Raw genomic sequence first — 15,893 nt, forward strand, 5'->3', positions numbered from 1 at the left:
TACCACTCTAAGCTGTTTGCGGCAGGGTTATATCTTTCATTATTAAAAACTTTGGAATAGGATTAGAGAAAAAAAATATGAATTGGATGTGCCGATTATACTGAAGAAGAACCGAAAAAAGAAATGTTGAAATTTTTATATTGTAATAATTAATAATATATTTTGTAAATAACTGTATATAGATATGCAAATTGTTCTGTTAACTTTATGTCATTGTGAGAACTTCCCCTTCTTACTCAAGATTCATTTGTTTTAACGAAGTGACATTAAATAATCAGAAATAATCAATGCAAAAGTCAGAGCTTTCGAGCTGAAACAGCTTTTAGCTGGAAGATTTGGCATAACAAACATCGTAATGAAGTGGTAGCAAATTTATGCTAAATATATATATATATATATATTTTTTTTTGCCAACTTCTATTTTATCCTACGTATTATGAAACAGTTCTGTTAACCTTATTTCATTATTAATCTTTTCTACTTTCCTTTCACACAATTTTTTTTTTAGCCTAACTTTGTTTCGAGCGCAAAGGGTTTAAAGAGCATAGAATCTATTGAATCCATATGTTCAGATTAAGTGGCAATCGAGAGATATATTAAACACCTTAGAAAATAATATAACAAAGATAAACATAATGAAATCACTGACAAAAAATTTCACGAACAAAAAGAACGAAGATCAAGCTCTCTAACTATCAGATAGTTAGAACCTGGAAAAAAATGACATAAGATATTTTAATATAATGCATTCAAAGTGTCTAGTAAAAAAAATATAAAGACACAAAAGTTAAGATTTTAAATAAACAAGGTTCCAAACTAGTAAGCCCTTAATATTTTGGAAATATTCATTTTTGAACATTTCATCAGGATGACAAAAAAATATTTATGTAACACCTCTAAATAAGGTTTAGTCTTAATAAGGTTTTGATACTAAAGTTTTAGCGCTCTCTACAGAAGTTCAACTGTCTTGGGAGGTAGGCTAGATTTAAATCTTTAATTAGCCGTATCTTCCTTGCTAATTATCACAGAACAAAGTCTAGGGGAAAAAAAGCCACGTAAATGTTTAATGACTCAATAAGAAAGCTTTCTAAGATAATATCGATAAAAACTACCCATATAATGATGATTAAATAGCTGAAAAAAACTACGAATAGAAAAATGAGAAAGCTAGGAATATTTAGCAATTACAAATCTGATTGAAAAACGTTAAAAATTTCAATCTCACTCATTAGAGAACGAAAGGTAATTAAAGAAAGCTAAAAGTAATGAAGATTTTTAAATAAAATATACTAATTGAATTGAAGAGAATTAGCTGTAAGCTGACATGAAAACTGTTAAAAGGTAATTCTTTATAAAAATAAAATCGCGCCTCTTTCACTTCTAATGGCAATCACATATTTTTCATAGCTGGATGGGAAAGCTTACAACTTTCGTCAAAAGCATAGCCATAGCCTGAAGACACGAGGAGACAAGAAAAATGCCAATTAGTTATTAGCTTTACCTGCGCGCAAATAAATTACATGACTAACCATTCAACTTATGAAGCAAAATGTGTGAGGATGTGGCCTTAGGCGGCTTCTTTCAGTTTAAGAGGAACGGAAGATCGCCACAAATATTGAAGAAGAGTCGGCAAAATCGTGATCGTCGGGTCGTGACATAGTCCACGTGCCGGAGTCACGACGCTCTGACCGAATGTTGAGTCAATAAAAAATGCAATTAAGGCAAAAAAGATAATACAAAAAGTAAGAAGAGAGCGCGTGCCAAACGTCGTGATATCTATTTTGGCGAGAGGTACAATAATCGTTTGGTCACGACGTAAGCACCCCCTTAGAAGAGAAATGTGTTTAGATAGTTCGAGGTGTGATAACAAACTCAATAACGGATCTCCTAAACGCTTTCGATAGGTTATTGGCAACACCAGGCCATTAACTATGAGCCACGCCGATTCGGGCGGAACTCAGATTATTGCAAATAAAGAGATTCAATTATTTAGAACCAATAAAGGTTGCAAATCTAGCTCGTTAAAAAAAAGGGAAGGAACTGGAGGACTGTATGTTTTTCAATACGTTTCTATAGCAGTTTTGTTTCTAATATTTATTTTGAATGCTCTTTCTTTCATTTTAAATTAATGGTGACATATGCATGTTAAGTCTATTGTAGTATATTTAAAAAAGAAATAAAGTCAAACAAATTCTTTAGTGCCTCAATCCTGTAATAGTATTTTAGGAAGTCATGATCTGGGTGTAAAAACGATTTAAATTAATTTAAAATGAAATTTTTTTTCTGTATTGTTGGAGTATATCAAGCACAAAATGTTTTTAAAGCCACAATTTATTAGTCATGTTTTAGAAAGTTTAAAGTTATAAACAGCAAATTTATATAGATAGGTAACTGATTGTCGATTCACTTGTAACAGAAAGGACAAAATTGATTCACTTCCCAATAAAAGATTACAAGAACTGAATTCTAATACACTACTTAGTAACACAACTTAAATATCATGCTAAATGAATATTATTAGTAACTTTTAAGTTCGTCATTTTGTTGAAGTAGCAATTTCTATTGATATTGAAGCAATTTTCCCAGTTCAGAATGAAGTGTAAATTATTATACTTATGGAGCAACAGATAAAATTGCTATCGGAACTTTTTTTTCAATGCAACATAAAAATTTGGCAATGATAAAAGCCAAACTAATATTTTTAAATTAAAAAATTCAATTTTTGTAGCGAAAATAAATTTTTCATTTCGTTGAACCAAACAGGTTGAAATAGAAGAGACAAAACTACTGAGAAATGTTTACTTTGGAGCAAAACTAATGTTTGAAATTCAAAAATTCTGGTTCTGAAGCAAATAGGGTAAATTGAAATTATTAGATAACATTTACAACACTGCGTTTGTTTCAAGCTTTGAAAGGTGTAGAAGACAAAATGTCCTTTGACATTTGGTTTTTAAAAAGAACAACATTCACAAAATCATTTAAACTTCATTTCCAGTTTATTATATTTTAATTTATGGAGTTTGAGTTTTTTCGGGAAAATTTAATCTAATACATTTAATAAAGGAGGGGCAAAATAAAAAACTCAAGAATACTTACCTGTTTCAATAGTATAATAATAAATATTATCACGCTATATTACACATAGTTTAATATAACACTATATAAACAACCTACAGGTAATTAGCCCAGATAGTTTCTTGTTCACACACAAGTATGGTTTAAATAAAAGTTAACTTACAGGGCACCAAATGACAAAGCAGTGAAGTTGAGATTATTGGGATCACGTTCCATGTACTCTTTGCACACTGCAGCAGCATCCTAAAAAATGACACAAAATAAAAAAATAAAATATGCAATGTTTTTTATTGTAAATAACAATCATTAAGAACAAAATTATTATAATAACGTTAAATATATATGAATGATCAATTTGAGAACGAGATTAAGTAGCATATACCTTTTTTTTCAGAACTACAATAATCGTTCTATTCAGTTTTGTACATTTGAAAAAAGTTACACTTATTATTCTCCTTTGAAGCAGAATTCTTATTAAACATATTTTTCCCCCTATTTTGAATTAATTTAGGTCAAAATAAGTAAAATATATTATAATTAGCATTTAAATAATTCATGGGTATGAATTACAGCGCTAAACACCACGGTCTCTTTCTGTATTAAAGGTGATATTATATCTTCCAAACAATAATTTTTCAAATTTGCACTTATTTAAATCTAAGAGAGAAAGTAATTTCAATGATAAATAACTGTAATTTACAAAATCAATTATTGATAAAATTTCTGAATACGAATGAAAAAAAAATTACAAACTACCTTTTTTTCTTTTTTCTTTTTGGATTTTAAAATATTTGTACAAATATAATTCCGATAATCTAAGCAGATTTTTTAGTAACTTTTAGACAGTTTTTTTTAAAAAAATTTAAAACATACCAAAGTATATTTCGCTCGTAATTAGAACGTCAGAAAAAATATATAAAAACCGATGTCCCATCTGCGTCAAAGGGTTAATTTACTGTAAGTGACTCCTTTTCAATTTGGTTTTACCATTGCAATTTGGTCAGATTGCACTGAGATTTAGCCAGAAGTGAAATCCGAAAAGAAAAAATGACGATAACAGAAGCCAGACACCATGTCACATAAATTTAAGACCACCCTCAAAATAAGAATTTTATGTCTGAAGTTTCGTTCAAGAAATTTAGATTTCCCTTACTATTTGATGGCACTTCGCAACAGGAGTATTGTGTAGTCACACGTGAGAAACAATTGATTGGTAAAAGATTTTGGCATTCAAAGCACTGAAAAGCTATATTTATAAAAAGTAGAGGCATGCAGAGAGGTCAGATGTATCAAACGAGTAGAACATAAATGTGGCATTTAGTACGACAGTGAACTTCTGGTAAAGTATACATAATATAGCGACAGAAAATAGGGACTGTTAGTATATTGCGCATCTTTTATTAGAGTTATCTTACGATTAATGTTGAGGGGGTAAATAGGTATTTAATAAAGTGCAAGAAGTTTAGAGTTATTCGCCCTAAAGTTTTAAAAATAATAATTAAAACGATATATATATATTAATTAATGTTATTTGAAGGCAAATTTTTTTAATGTTATTTGAAGGCAAATGTTTTTAATGTTATTTGAAGAACTTTTTTTTTTAAACAGAGTTTAAATTTTTTAAAAGTCCCTTTTTCTTAGTTGGAAAAGGAAGGGGAAAAGTTTGGCAAATGACACCGATTTGCCAAAATGTTATTTATACACTTAATATTTTCTTTATTTTGAGTTATATACGCTGCAACTTAAAAGAATAAATTCTATAATAAAAAGATTAACAGTGTATCAGAATTCATCGCTAAAGAATAACAAACATAACTCACCAAAACAAACAATTATTATTAAAGCTATTTTTAGAATTTTTCAGTCATTTTTTGAAAACTATTTGATTTTTGCGCTTGCGACCCCAATTTCTAGACTATTATTCACTGTTGTAGTTTGAATAACGATTTCTGATGTGACTTCATTATAGATTTATTAAAGAATTCCTGGAAGTAATGGTTTTAATATTAACAGCGAAGCCTCCTTAACCGATATAGTGTTGCACCCTTTTTCAAAAAATGAACTGGAAGTGTTCCCTCTTCCAAAGAAGAGCCTTCAGTCAAGTTTGTGTGGAGTAAAAAACGCCGGTCGTGGCGTTTTTGCACTTGATTAGATTATATGACCAGACATACTCCGTTCATAACGCTGTATTGGTTACTAAAGCATAAATAATACCGTCCAAAATGTTTGTTATTGTAATAGTGCTATTTAACAACAAGTATAAATTTCAATTTTAAGTACTTGGAATTGTTGCAAGAAGAAACAAAATTTTTGACGCCTTTATCCCTTCCTCTTAATTCCTCATAAAATGTTTAAGTGGAAAATACAGAAAACTTCAAAATTCGCCTGTGTTGCGATAGGAACACAAAATAATGTTGAAAATATCACTTTGGATGATAAAGATCTCTGATTTCAACCTTCATGCAATTCAACAGAGCTTTCAGCCATAAAAATTAATTAGTTTAGTTGCAAAATACAACTAACAATCAACGATTAATTTTTTAACAATATATTTCAAGATCTTGTTTACTTTGTTACAAAATACCTCATAGTCAACGAAAGGCTTTTTTTAGGCTCCGAAAAACTTTTCAAACAACACAAAAGATACTTTTTAAAATTAATTTCTTCAGCTTCAAGAGGGAAATTTTCATGCAGTGATTTTCATGATTTTAAAATGGCACTACGTGTTTGGAATACTTCTAAAATATTTTACAATTTATTGCGGTTAAATTTTGTTCATACTTAATAAGAATCGGAGTCTGAGAGCTGCCGTAGGGCCGCAAAGAGTTAATGTTTAAAAAATAGTTTTCCAGAATATTATGAGTTCCGAAAGGCAAACAGAGTAGAGTAATTTAAATACAACGATCTATATGCAATTCATGAAAGTTAAACGGTAGAGAACATGATCGTATTACATAGAAAGTCAGCAAATAATGAGCATTTAATCGGGAAACGCCTAAAATAATCATTTACAATTCCTTTATCTCTGAATGATACCATTATAATTTAGAAAGATGAAGAAAATATGAAATTTAAATGGTGGTATTATATCTTGGTATCAAGAAAGAATACTTTGGATTCTAATTTTTTACTCTAACAAATAGAAGTAAAATTAGTCTTATTCCACTAATGAATGAGGGTTTCCTCACGAGAAAAGGTCTTACATAATCAACTACTATTGAAAGGCGAATAACTGTAAAAACGAAGTGATATATATATATATATATATACACTGCTAAGAAAGAAATCCCAAAATTATCCCACAGATTAATAAGAATCAAATGTTTTCAATAATACGTTAGCATAAAAGAAAGAACGTAGGTGTCAACCAAGATATATCCCACATACAAGTTAATTTATGAAACTTTTTCTGCAACTAAGTTTGAATTTACTTCATTCCATTGAAACAAACTCTTCCAATTAAAAAAACCAACAACCTTAATACGAGCAGGATATAAAGACATACATAGAAATAATCTTCCAGTTCAATAAAAACAAAAATCACCTGGAAGAGAAATCCTAAGCTTCACAATAAAATAGGAAGACAAGCGCAGGTAATGCACAGGAATACATAAAGATACCGTTAATCAGATACTAAGAAGCCGTAATGATTAACACACATGAATCAATAAGTTTTACTTCATTCCTTATCGAAGTCTCGAAGCTATCTGCCAAAAAGTTTTTACTCCGCGTTCTCAACTTATCAATTCATCGTACATTTAGAAAGCCTTAAAACATAATTGATTACTGAAAATAAATTCTCGGAGGATAAGTTGCCGGAACTCTAATTTATAGTAATTCCACTAGTGAGAAAAGATGGCGAAAGAAGCTATCAGTTTTGATAAGAATACCATTTCGGTGTTACTGCATTTGAATAAAGTTAAAAGGTGACTGATATTCCCAGAAACAAAATACAAGAATTAATAGATTACTATTTTACTGGAAACTCACTCCAAAGGGAATGTTAATCGGAAGCACGTATTTGCAAATGATTAGATTTTTCTAAAAGTAACTAAAAAAATCTTATCGAGAAGTCTCTTGATGTCTTCATTTATAGAGGGAGTGGATAGTAAAAAGTGCAAAAAAGAAGAAAAACCAGGGTGGGTGCAATGGAGACACAGTGAATACAAAGCAGAATGTGTATTCATAAATCGCCAAGTATTCACGATAGTTCACGATACCCCGTCGAGCTTTTAGTAGATAATTATACAAGGTAGTTTTGCAGGAGGGGATGTTGTATTTGTTGGTTTATTATTTCCGTTTTAATTGGCCACACAGAGTAAGTTTTTCATTTTATGAGAGTCAGAGAACGTGCCGACTAAATTTTTAACTATGATACGCAAGCCAAGATGATTTACATTTGAAAGATTTCTTTAAGGTAAATTACTCAATTGGGTTCATGGTAGACTTTTTAAATTTTTATTATACATATATATATATATATATATATAAAGGAAAAAAAAGTGTCATTTTGGTTAAAAATTGAATAATCAGTAATCAAAAATATTTTATTATACCGTTATTCAACTTAATTTTTGACAGACTCTTCATTTTCAAAATAGAACTTGAATGAAAGTTGCCGTCTAATACTGAATAAGCTATACTTACCAAATAAAAATGCTTAGTCTGAAAATTCTATTAACTTTTTCAACATAAGGGAGATTCGAAAAGATGCCATCGATTAACTAAGGCAGCTAATCCCAAATGGTATTCTACGAGTTAGTACTTTTTATTACCAGTGATGAGTTATGAAATCTCTGGTTATATTTAGATCAAACCTATAATCTATAAATCATTTAATCTTACAAACTAAAATTACTTATATTTAATCAAAATCCTTTCAGAAATTATTTCAAGTAAAATGCCAAAAATAGAATGGCATTTTTTAAAGAAAATATAATATTTCTAAAAACAATATGTTGAACAAATTATAAAAAAACAAGCATTTACAAAATATTCCATTAATATTTCCTATCGCGCTTTTCAAATCATAATAAATATAAATTCTTTGATAAAAAAATTTGTTTCCATAATGACAATTTTCAATGTTTATATCAGTTCTTCTAAGTTTTCATTTCAAAATAAACAATCATTCAGCCTATTTTAATCATTTTCAACTTAAATACATACACCGGAAACGAATTCATAACTAGGCTAGATATAGCACAAAGACAGCAAATTTAACCGTCAGACATAAAAGATAAATTCAGACTATTAATAATAAAACGATAAAATCTTCAATCTAGGAATTAAAATATTTTAAATACAGTCTTTTGTAGGTTATAATGCTCACAATTACCTTAAACTTCACTCATAAAGTTGAGATTTGGCTGAATGAATGTTGATTATTTAGGGTTCCGTAGCCAAAAGAAATTGGGAACCGCTGAACTAAGGGGCATACTAAAAAATCGACTTCTAAATTATAGTTACAACCCTATATTTATTGGGGGAAAAAAACTAAACATTACATCTAGCATCCAACTAAATCAAAATAGTAAAGAAAAAAGTGTTCAAAGGGGAAGAAAAGGAAGGAAAATGAATCACAAATTCCTATGTGTTGTACAATGAAAGCTTAAAAAAAAATAAATAAAAAAAATAAAAAATCCAGTGATTTGAATTGTTTCTTTCTTAAAATTCAAGTATACTCGAGAGATGAGAAAGCAATAAATAATAATTGTTTAATACTCGAAAAGACATTTTATAGTGACACAAGATTCTCAACACTCACGAGCCAGTCATAAATTCACGGCTTAAAGAAAGTAACCGGAGGTATGAAAAAGGAGAAGAATAAGTTTTGTTTCATGAATATTACATAAATACGTCGAATCGTTCACAATAATTTCTATCTTTGACCTTCTTACATTTCGAGTCTTGTATGTTACGATTAGAAGAGGATGTCAAAAATCTATAGAGAGCTTTTTTGATTTACTTTGGAATTTAACTTAGAGATGGGAGATTCTTTCAAATTTCACCATGTTTCGGTTTTTATTATTTTAATTATTTACCATCTACTACATATTTAGTGTATTTATGCTTGAAACTTAACCATTAATATCTAAATCGACATTAGAGTAATTATTGAGATATGAAAACCAGTAATGAAAATTTTAGATATTTTGAATATTCATTAACATTAAATGTTATGAAAACAACAGGAATATTTAAAAAAAATATTCTGCCTGAAAACTTTTGTTTACATTTTAAAAAATTTAAAAAAAAACTGTAAAATTTAGAGACGGAGATATAAGGAGGTAGAAAATACGGTTTTTTGGCATTCGATATACAAAATGCCACAAAAAAAAATGACATTATGAACAGCTTATAAACATTATGGTTAACGGAATGTATAGTGTTCTTTTTAAAAGTTTTTGTTGCTGTTACATTTTTTCCTAAATTTAGATTGTTACTTGAAACATTTTCAAACTTTTCAATTGTTTTGATTAAAATTGTTGTGATACACAGATAATTTCATAAATAAATAATTAAACACTTTTCTTCCAGATATAGCGAAACAACATTATATACAACATTACCATTTGAATATTTGATATGTGTTTCCATCGATAATTCATGTAAAAGAAATGAAACAAAAAATTTGCATTAAAAAATTCATGCGACGTCATTACAGATAAATTTAAGCTCAATTTTGGAGGTCCGAGCCCCAAGGTTGAGTGATATTTACTTTTTAGCCCAGGTCCAAGATTTAATATGTAAATAAAGGTCAAAATTTTAAAAAAGCTATAAGACCGAGATGTACGGAGATATAAGATACGGTAATAAAGATTGCCGGAGTTGCAATGGCTCAGTGGTTAATGTACTGAACTGCCATTGTGAATAACTGGGGTTCAATTTCCAGTGGCGGCTTGAATTCCAGCTTGTCTGGGAAGTATGGGTTCGTGTTCAGCATTGCAGTCTGTGCGCAATGCTGAACACGTTGCCACAATCAAGTTGTTAATCATCAAATTGTGTAGTCTTAACCTCCATGAACTCCTTGGCCCACATCGGATTGTTGCAACGGACAACGCTTTACTTTACTAATAGAGATTACCTATTTTCGGATAAAGATTTTTTTTTACTTTTAAATTTTTTATGCCAAAAAGTTTTTAAATTATTAAAATTTAATAATTAAATTAAAGAGACTTTTGTGCTAAAGAGCTCGTGTTGATATCGTCTCTAAAAATTATGATGTACGTAATTTTAGAACTGTTGTGCAGTTATGATAAAATATAATTATATGCCGCAAGGCTGGTGCTTCTTTATTGATTTATTTTGGCATTATATTCGAAAATCTACCGACAGGGGAATAGTTTTAGGTCTTTTTTTTAAAGAAATGTAACTCCTTTAAAAAATTAAAAATGTCATGGAAAAAAAAGTTTCCATGAAAAATAGGAAAAAAAAAGTACCATTTGACATCCAGCGTACCGAAGATCAGTTCACTTTTTTTTGTTTTGTTGTTTCATTTAAAACGATACCCAGATGTCCTGTTTATAATACAAACAGAATTCTTTTTTCCTTGCTGATTTACCATAATTTGAATGAAAAATAAAGTTTTCATCCCTCAAGACTTCTAGCTTGTAAGTAGACTGAAACGCTAAGTGAAAAAGCACTTTTGAAAAGTAAAGCTCTTAGAGAAACTAATGTCAAGGAGCAGTGATAGCAAAATCATTCGACCAAAGCATAAAGTAGATAAGGTCGACAATTCAAAGCATATAACAACTAGAACTGAGGATAAAAGTGACAGACTTTTTTGAAGGTGATAGGTAAAAACAGCACTATCGCCTTTCAGTCAGCGCCGGGTCGTAAGAAGCTTTAAAACAGGTAGGTGATTTACTCTCTTCCAACAATCGGTAGTCTTCAGGAGGGAGAACATCTTAAGGTACGTGTCTTGAGTGTTAACATCTATATTCTTCCTGCCATTAAAAATTGTTCTTTACAAAATTGCCTTTCACAAATTTCATTAGGTATAACTTAGATCAGTGGTTCCCAATTTTTTTTCCGCTATGGAACCCTTAATGATTAAAATTCTTCTGGCGGAACTTAGATTTTATAAACAAAGTATATAAAGAAAATTGTGAGCAGATTAACCTATAAAAGACTGCTTTATTTTGAAAATATTTAATAAGAAGAATGCCATTTTTTCATCGTTTTATCCTTAATAATCTTAAATTAGGTTTTATTCCAACAGTTGAATTCAAAGTCCTAGAGCTGAATCTAGTCTTATTATGATTTTGTTTTTGATGTGTAAGCATAATCTAAAAATGAATGAAATAAGCCGAATTATGGTTTTCATTTAAATGAAAATTAAAAAGATCTGCTATAAACGTTGAAAATAGCTAGAAGAAAAAAATTTCTTTATTAACAATCTTGTTATTTTATTTTGGTTTGAAAAGCGCGATGGGAAGTACTAATACAATATTTTATAAATGCATGTCCTTTTTATAGTTTATTCAATACAGTGTTATGTAAAAAATTATGTATATTCTTCCCCCCCCCGAAAAAAAAATACCTGCTATTTCTTTATTATTGACATTTTACTTTAAATCATATCGTAAAGGCAACCAAAATATTAGGTAAATAATGGTTTACTGATTGGATCTTAATATAATTACAAGCTTCAAAAATGTTTAAAAAATTTTTTTTTTTCATAGAGGTAGTGAAATATCAAAGTAAAAACATTAAATTTATTAGCAATTTTTTAAATTTCGTCAGGCTTTTACATATATAAGGCATAATTTTTAGAATTAATTCTTAGATATGTTTTCTGAAATTCTTTATATTACGGTTAGTTACAATAATTTTAAATCAAATTTTTCATATCCAGAGTAATATATTAAAGCAAAAAACTGACTACCATTAGAAAATATCGCTCGTTAAAATGGTAAAAGTTCGCAGGTATGCTGATCCTAAAATTTGCCAGTACATGGTAACCAGCAAAGGCAGAATTAAATACACGGCCAGCTCCGGTTTCCCAGCAAAACTATGATTCATTAGATGACAGATTCCTGGTACCCAGCAAAAATTTTACTTATAAAACTGTTGACTGGTCGGAACTGTTAATTGGTCGGATATTTTAGCGTTTATGCAATACGTTATAAAAACCACATGATTTTTTACAAAACATATATTTTACAAGATGCATTTCTAATTAAATTTATTACACACGTATATAAATAACATATACATTTATTTTCACATTTTTCTGCATATTTTAAGGAATGATTGGCATAAGACTTTACTATGGAAACATCTATCAATGATGGATTACTTTATTTACAGATAAGATTTATTCATATAGTTTCTGTTCAACCAGGAATAATTTTAAAATATTGAGGGGAAAAAAAGGATGGTATGTAGAATGAAAAATGTTGCTAAATAACTAAAAACGTACTTTATGTACAATGGTAACATTAGTACAAACTCTTAAATTTTTCTGTAGCAAAATGGAGATTTTATTTTATTACCAACGTTGAACCGAATATTCATATCGTGGATTTATTATTCTTAATATTAAATTATGTAACCATGTAATATGGAATCCAACCCAGAAAATGAAATAACTTCTGTATCAAGCATCGGAAGAAACTAGCCTTCGGGAAAAAGTCTTTTAGTAAAACTAACCCATTAAAACTACCATCAAGTGCAGTGTACAAGGAGAAAAAAAACTTTCCACGGTTTGGACGAAAACTTTTCACGGTTTGAACGAAAATCTTCCACGGTTTGAACGACGGTAAAATCTCTAACCATATCAGTTGGAAATAGAACTTCTTAAGCCAATGAGTTAAAAACATGCTTTTTGGAGAAAGTGTTATTTAACACATTAGATAATGTGCATTATCATTTACCAAAGGACAGCATTTTTCTTGATAAATAATTATTCACTATACGAATGACGAAAGCCGATTTCATTTATTCGTGATTAGATTCTATAAAAGCGAATCAAATTCAAAAAATATTTAAATTAGTTAAATATAATTAGTAAAAATAATTAATTTTAAAATGTTTTTTCGTGCATTGGAACCATAGTATTTTTTATATGTTAAGACAGTATTTAACAGTTCAAAATAATGGTTTTTCATGCTCAATAAGTGGGATAAATTATTACATTTTTATTTCAACTTATTAAATTTATCAAGATTAAAATTTTGCATAATAGTAAAAAAATAATTTTAATTTAAATGAAAAATCTATGAATAACATTGCTTTTACGAAAAGTACTAAGTTCACTATAAATCTTTATAATAGATCGTGCCAAGTATAAATGAGTATTACCCGGAAAAATAGGCTGGTCCAGGTATCCGGTTAATGAGAATTGACAACCGGGTACCCGTTACTGGGCATTGAAATTTGTTTGTTGGGAATAATTGAAATTATTCGGCACATTTCTAGTTAATAATAATTAATTTTACACATGTTTAACCAATTTTTAATAATTTTGCGCAACTCTCTAATTTAGATTAACTACATTAAGTTAAAACTATTGAAAATTAACCCTTGTCATAACATTTTTTAAGTAATGACTGTTATTTTTAAAGTGACTTTAACCATGTTCCATTCTTGTGTTAATTCAAAACAAGGGCTATTATCCAAAGTTTGCCTCGTTTCCTTCTTCAAGTTAAAAAATTTTTCTTTAACATAATTTTTAATATTTTGCTGTATTTCTTTGTTGAATTTGAAATACAAACAAACGTAAGAACAAATTATTTCATAATATTTTACTTAGAAATAGAATTGAACAAATAAGGTACTTTTTTCTTTCAAAGCATAATATTTATTACATAGAAATATAAAATAGATCCATATAATATAAATACGAATTTATGGAAACAATGAAACAGAAAAACAATAAAAGAGAGCTCACATAAATTAAGGCATGAGATACAATTGGTTAGCAATAATTCAATCGTCTAAGTAGCAATTATTTTTATTTTTGTTCCCCAGATTTTGATTTACTATTGTATGAAGTTTACAGTTCACATTAAAAGCATTGTTTTTATTCTGAGCACACATATTAGTTTTACGTGACCAGTACTTTTCAAAAATAATTGGCTCGAGAAATTTGAAAGCTCCTTAAGATCACAAATTAAGTACGTTTCTTGATCAAGGTATTAAACGCTAGTGGGGGACACCTACTTAATTGAAGAAAAAAAAAGTAGGAAGGAAAAATAAATCCATAAACAAAATTCTACGAAACGACAAACAGCACTTCAAGAAATTGAAGATGCAACGAATGACGCAATAAAAAAGGTCTCGAGTTCAGAAACAAGTTAAGGTCATAAAACAATTCAAGAAACCAATTTAGAGAGATTTCAGGGAGACAGCTATTAACTTTACTAGCACTTGGAATGCTATAAATGAAGAAATAAAAGTTAATCTAAGCATTTGAAGTACAATTTATGCATTAAAAAAGAAAAGATGGAGAAATTAAGAGTAGAATATAGGAACATTAAAACGTTTTCACGCCATTATCGCTATCGTAAAATGATTTATTTTAAAGGAATAGCACAATTTTTAACACACGGATCTTACTATGCTGCTTTTTTTTTTCATTTTATAGAAATTTTTTTTTTGGAAACACGCGATTTATATCTACTTAGTGTAAATATAATTTCTTCAGTATCTATTTTCTAATTTTTAAAACTAAACATAAAATTAAAATATCAAGTTGAAATAAATGCAAATAAAATTAGTATGACACTCAGTGAAAAAAAATTAAAGATAAAAAAAATTAACTACGAAAAGATATGATCTCATCATCAGCTGACACGATTGCAATCGCAAAAAATAGCGCTTTATAATATAGTATTAATATAGCCGATTTTTTTCTTGTTTTCATTTTATATTATGGGTTCGATGTCCTTGTTGCATATATATATATATATATAATTCCAAGTTAAAACAGCAGCAGGCCGCTTATGTTATAACTGGAAGAAAAATATTTAACAAAAATTGTAATTTAAGACAATATAATTTAATACAAAATACCCGACAAAAATAGCAGAAGACCACAAAATCAATCGAAAAATATCTAAAATCTACCGACACCACAACCGATCAAAAATATAAATAAACAATGGAAAGCAGCATAGCAGCTTCTTCAGAGGGTTATTACCATGCAGTCAGTGTAGGAACAGTTTCTGCAGGTTGGTAGCAAAATCAAAATACCACTAACAACCCTATGTCCCTGAGTGCTTTAAATAATAATAATAAGCAAAAATATTCGTTATAAAAAAAATTGAAGAATGTTATTTATAAAGAATCAATGCAAATAAATAGAATTTGAAAATACATTTCTGGATATGAAAAAGAGTTCATACGAATTATATTTAATTCGTCTTTCTTTTTTACAAAATAAGAAATCTGCTAAGAAAGCTATATAGTTTTACGAAATAAAAAAAAATCATGTTCTTACTCTTTATTTTAAACTTAAATGTCCATATGAAATATAACTGAATTAAAACAGATGTAAAGACTAGTTACAATTTATAGAGTGGTAGACAATTCAAAATTAAAGCTTTCAGAATACTTGGCAATTTTGCCAACATTTTAAAAGCCTTATCACGAAACAACGAAACAGCAGGAACAAAACGAAGCTTTATATGAATCCTTAAAATATTTACATGCAGTAGTGTGGAAAATAGCTTTAAATCCATATATATATATATATATATATATATATAAATATATATATACAAAAAGGAAAAACAAACACGAGGAAAACTAAGAACAATAAGTTTTGCTTTCTGCGCATAAGCTGCACGTAAATAGAACTCATAAAATAA

The 15,893-nt window shown here is 28.8% G+C and overlaps 1 protein-coding gene across 2 annotated transcripts in view; it reads right to left on the bottom strand.

Moving 5' to 3' along the window:
- Positions 1 to 496: 496 nt before the first annotated feature.
- Positions 497 to 15,893, bottom strand: part of LOC107450099 (ubiquitin carboxyl-terminal hydrolase isozyme L3) — a 92,220-nt gene continuing 76,823 nt past the window's right edge. Inside the window, exons 6-7 of one of the 2 annotated variants that reach the window (XM_071187481.1) lie at positions 3,239 to 3,318; positions 497 to 710 (exon numbers count right to left, since the gene is read on the bottom strand). In XM_071187481.1, the coding sequence (XP_071043582.1) occupies positions 704 to 710; positions 3,239 to 3,318 (87 nt within the window). In that variant the 3' untranslated portion in view covers positions 497 to 703. Of the gene's footprint in view, positions 711 to 3,234; positions 3,319 to 15,893 lie in introns of those variants that run through there. The other variant, XM_016065825.3, reaches the window with a different exon arrangement.

The sequence above is a fragment of the Parasteatoda tepidariorum genome, chromosome X1, assembly GCF_043381705.1.
Source record: "Parasteatoda tepidariorum isolate YZ-2023 chromosome X1, CAS_Ptep_4.0, whole genome shotgun sequence".
NCBI lineage: Eukaryota > Metazoa > Arthropoda > Arachnida > Araneae > Theridiidae > Parasteatoda > Parasteatoda tepidariorum.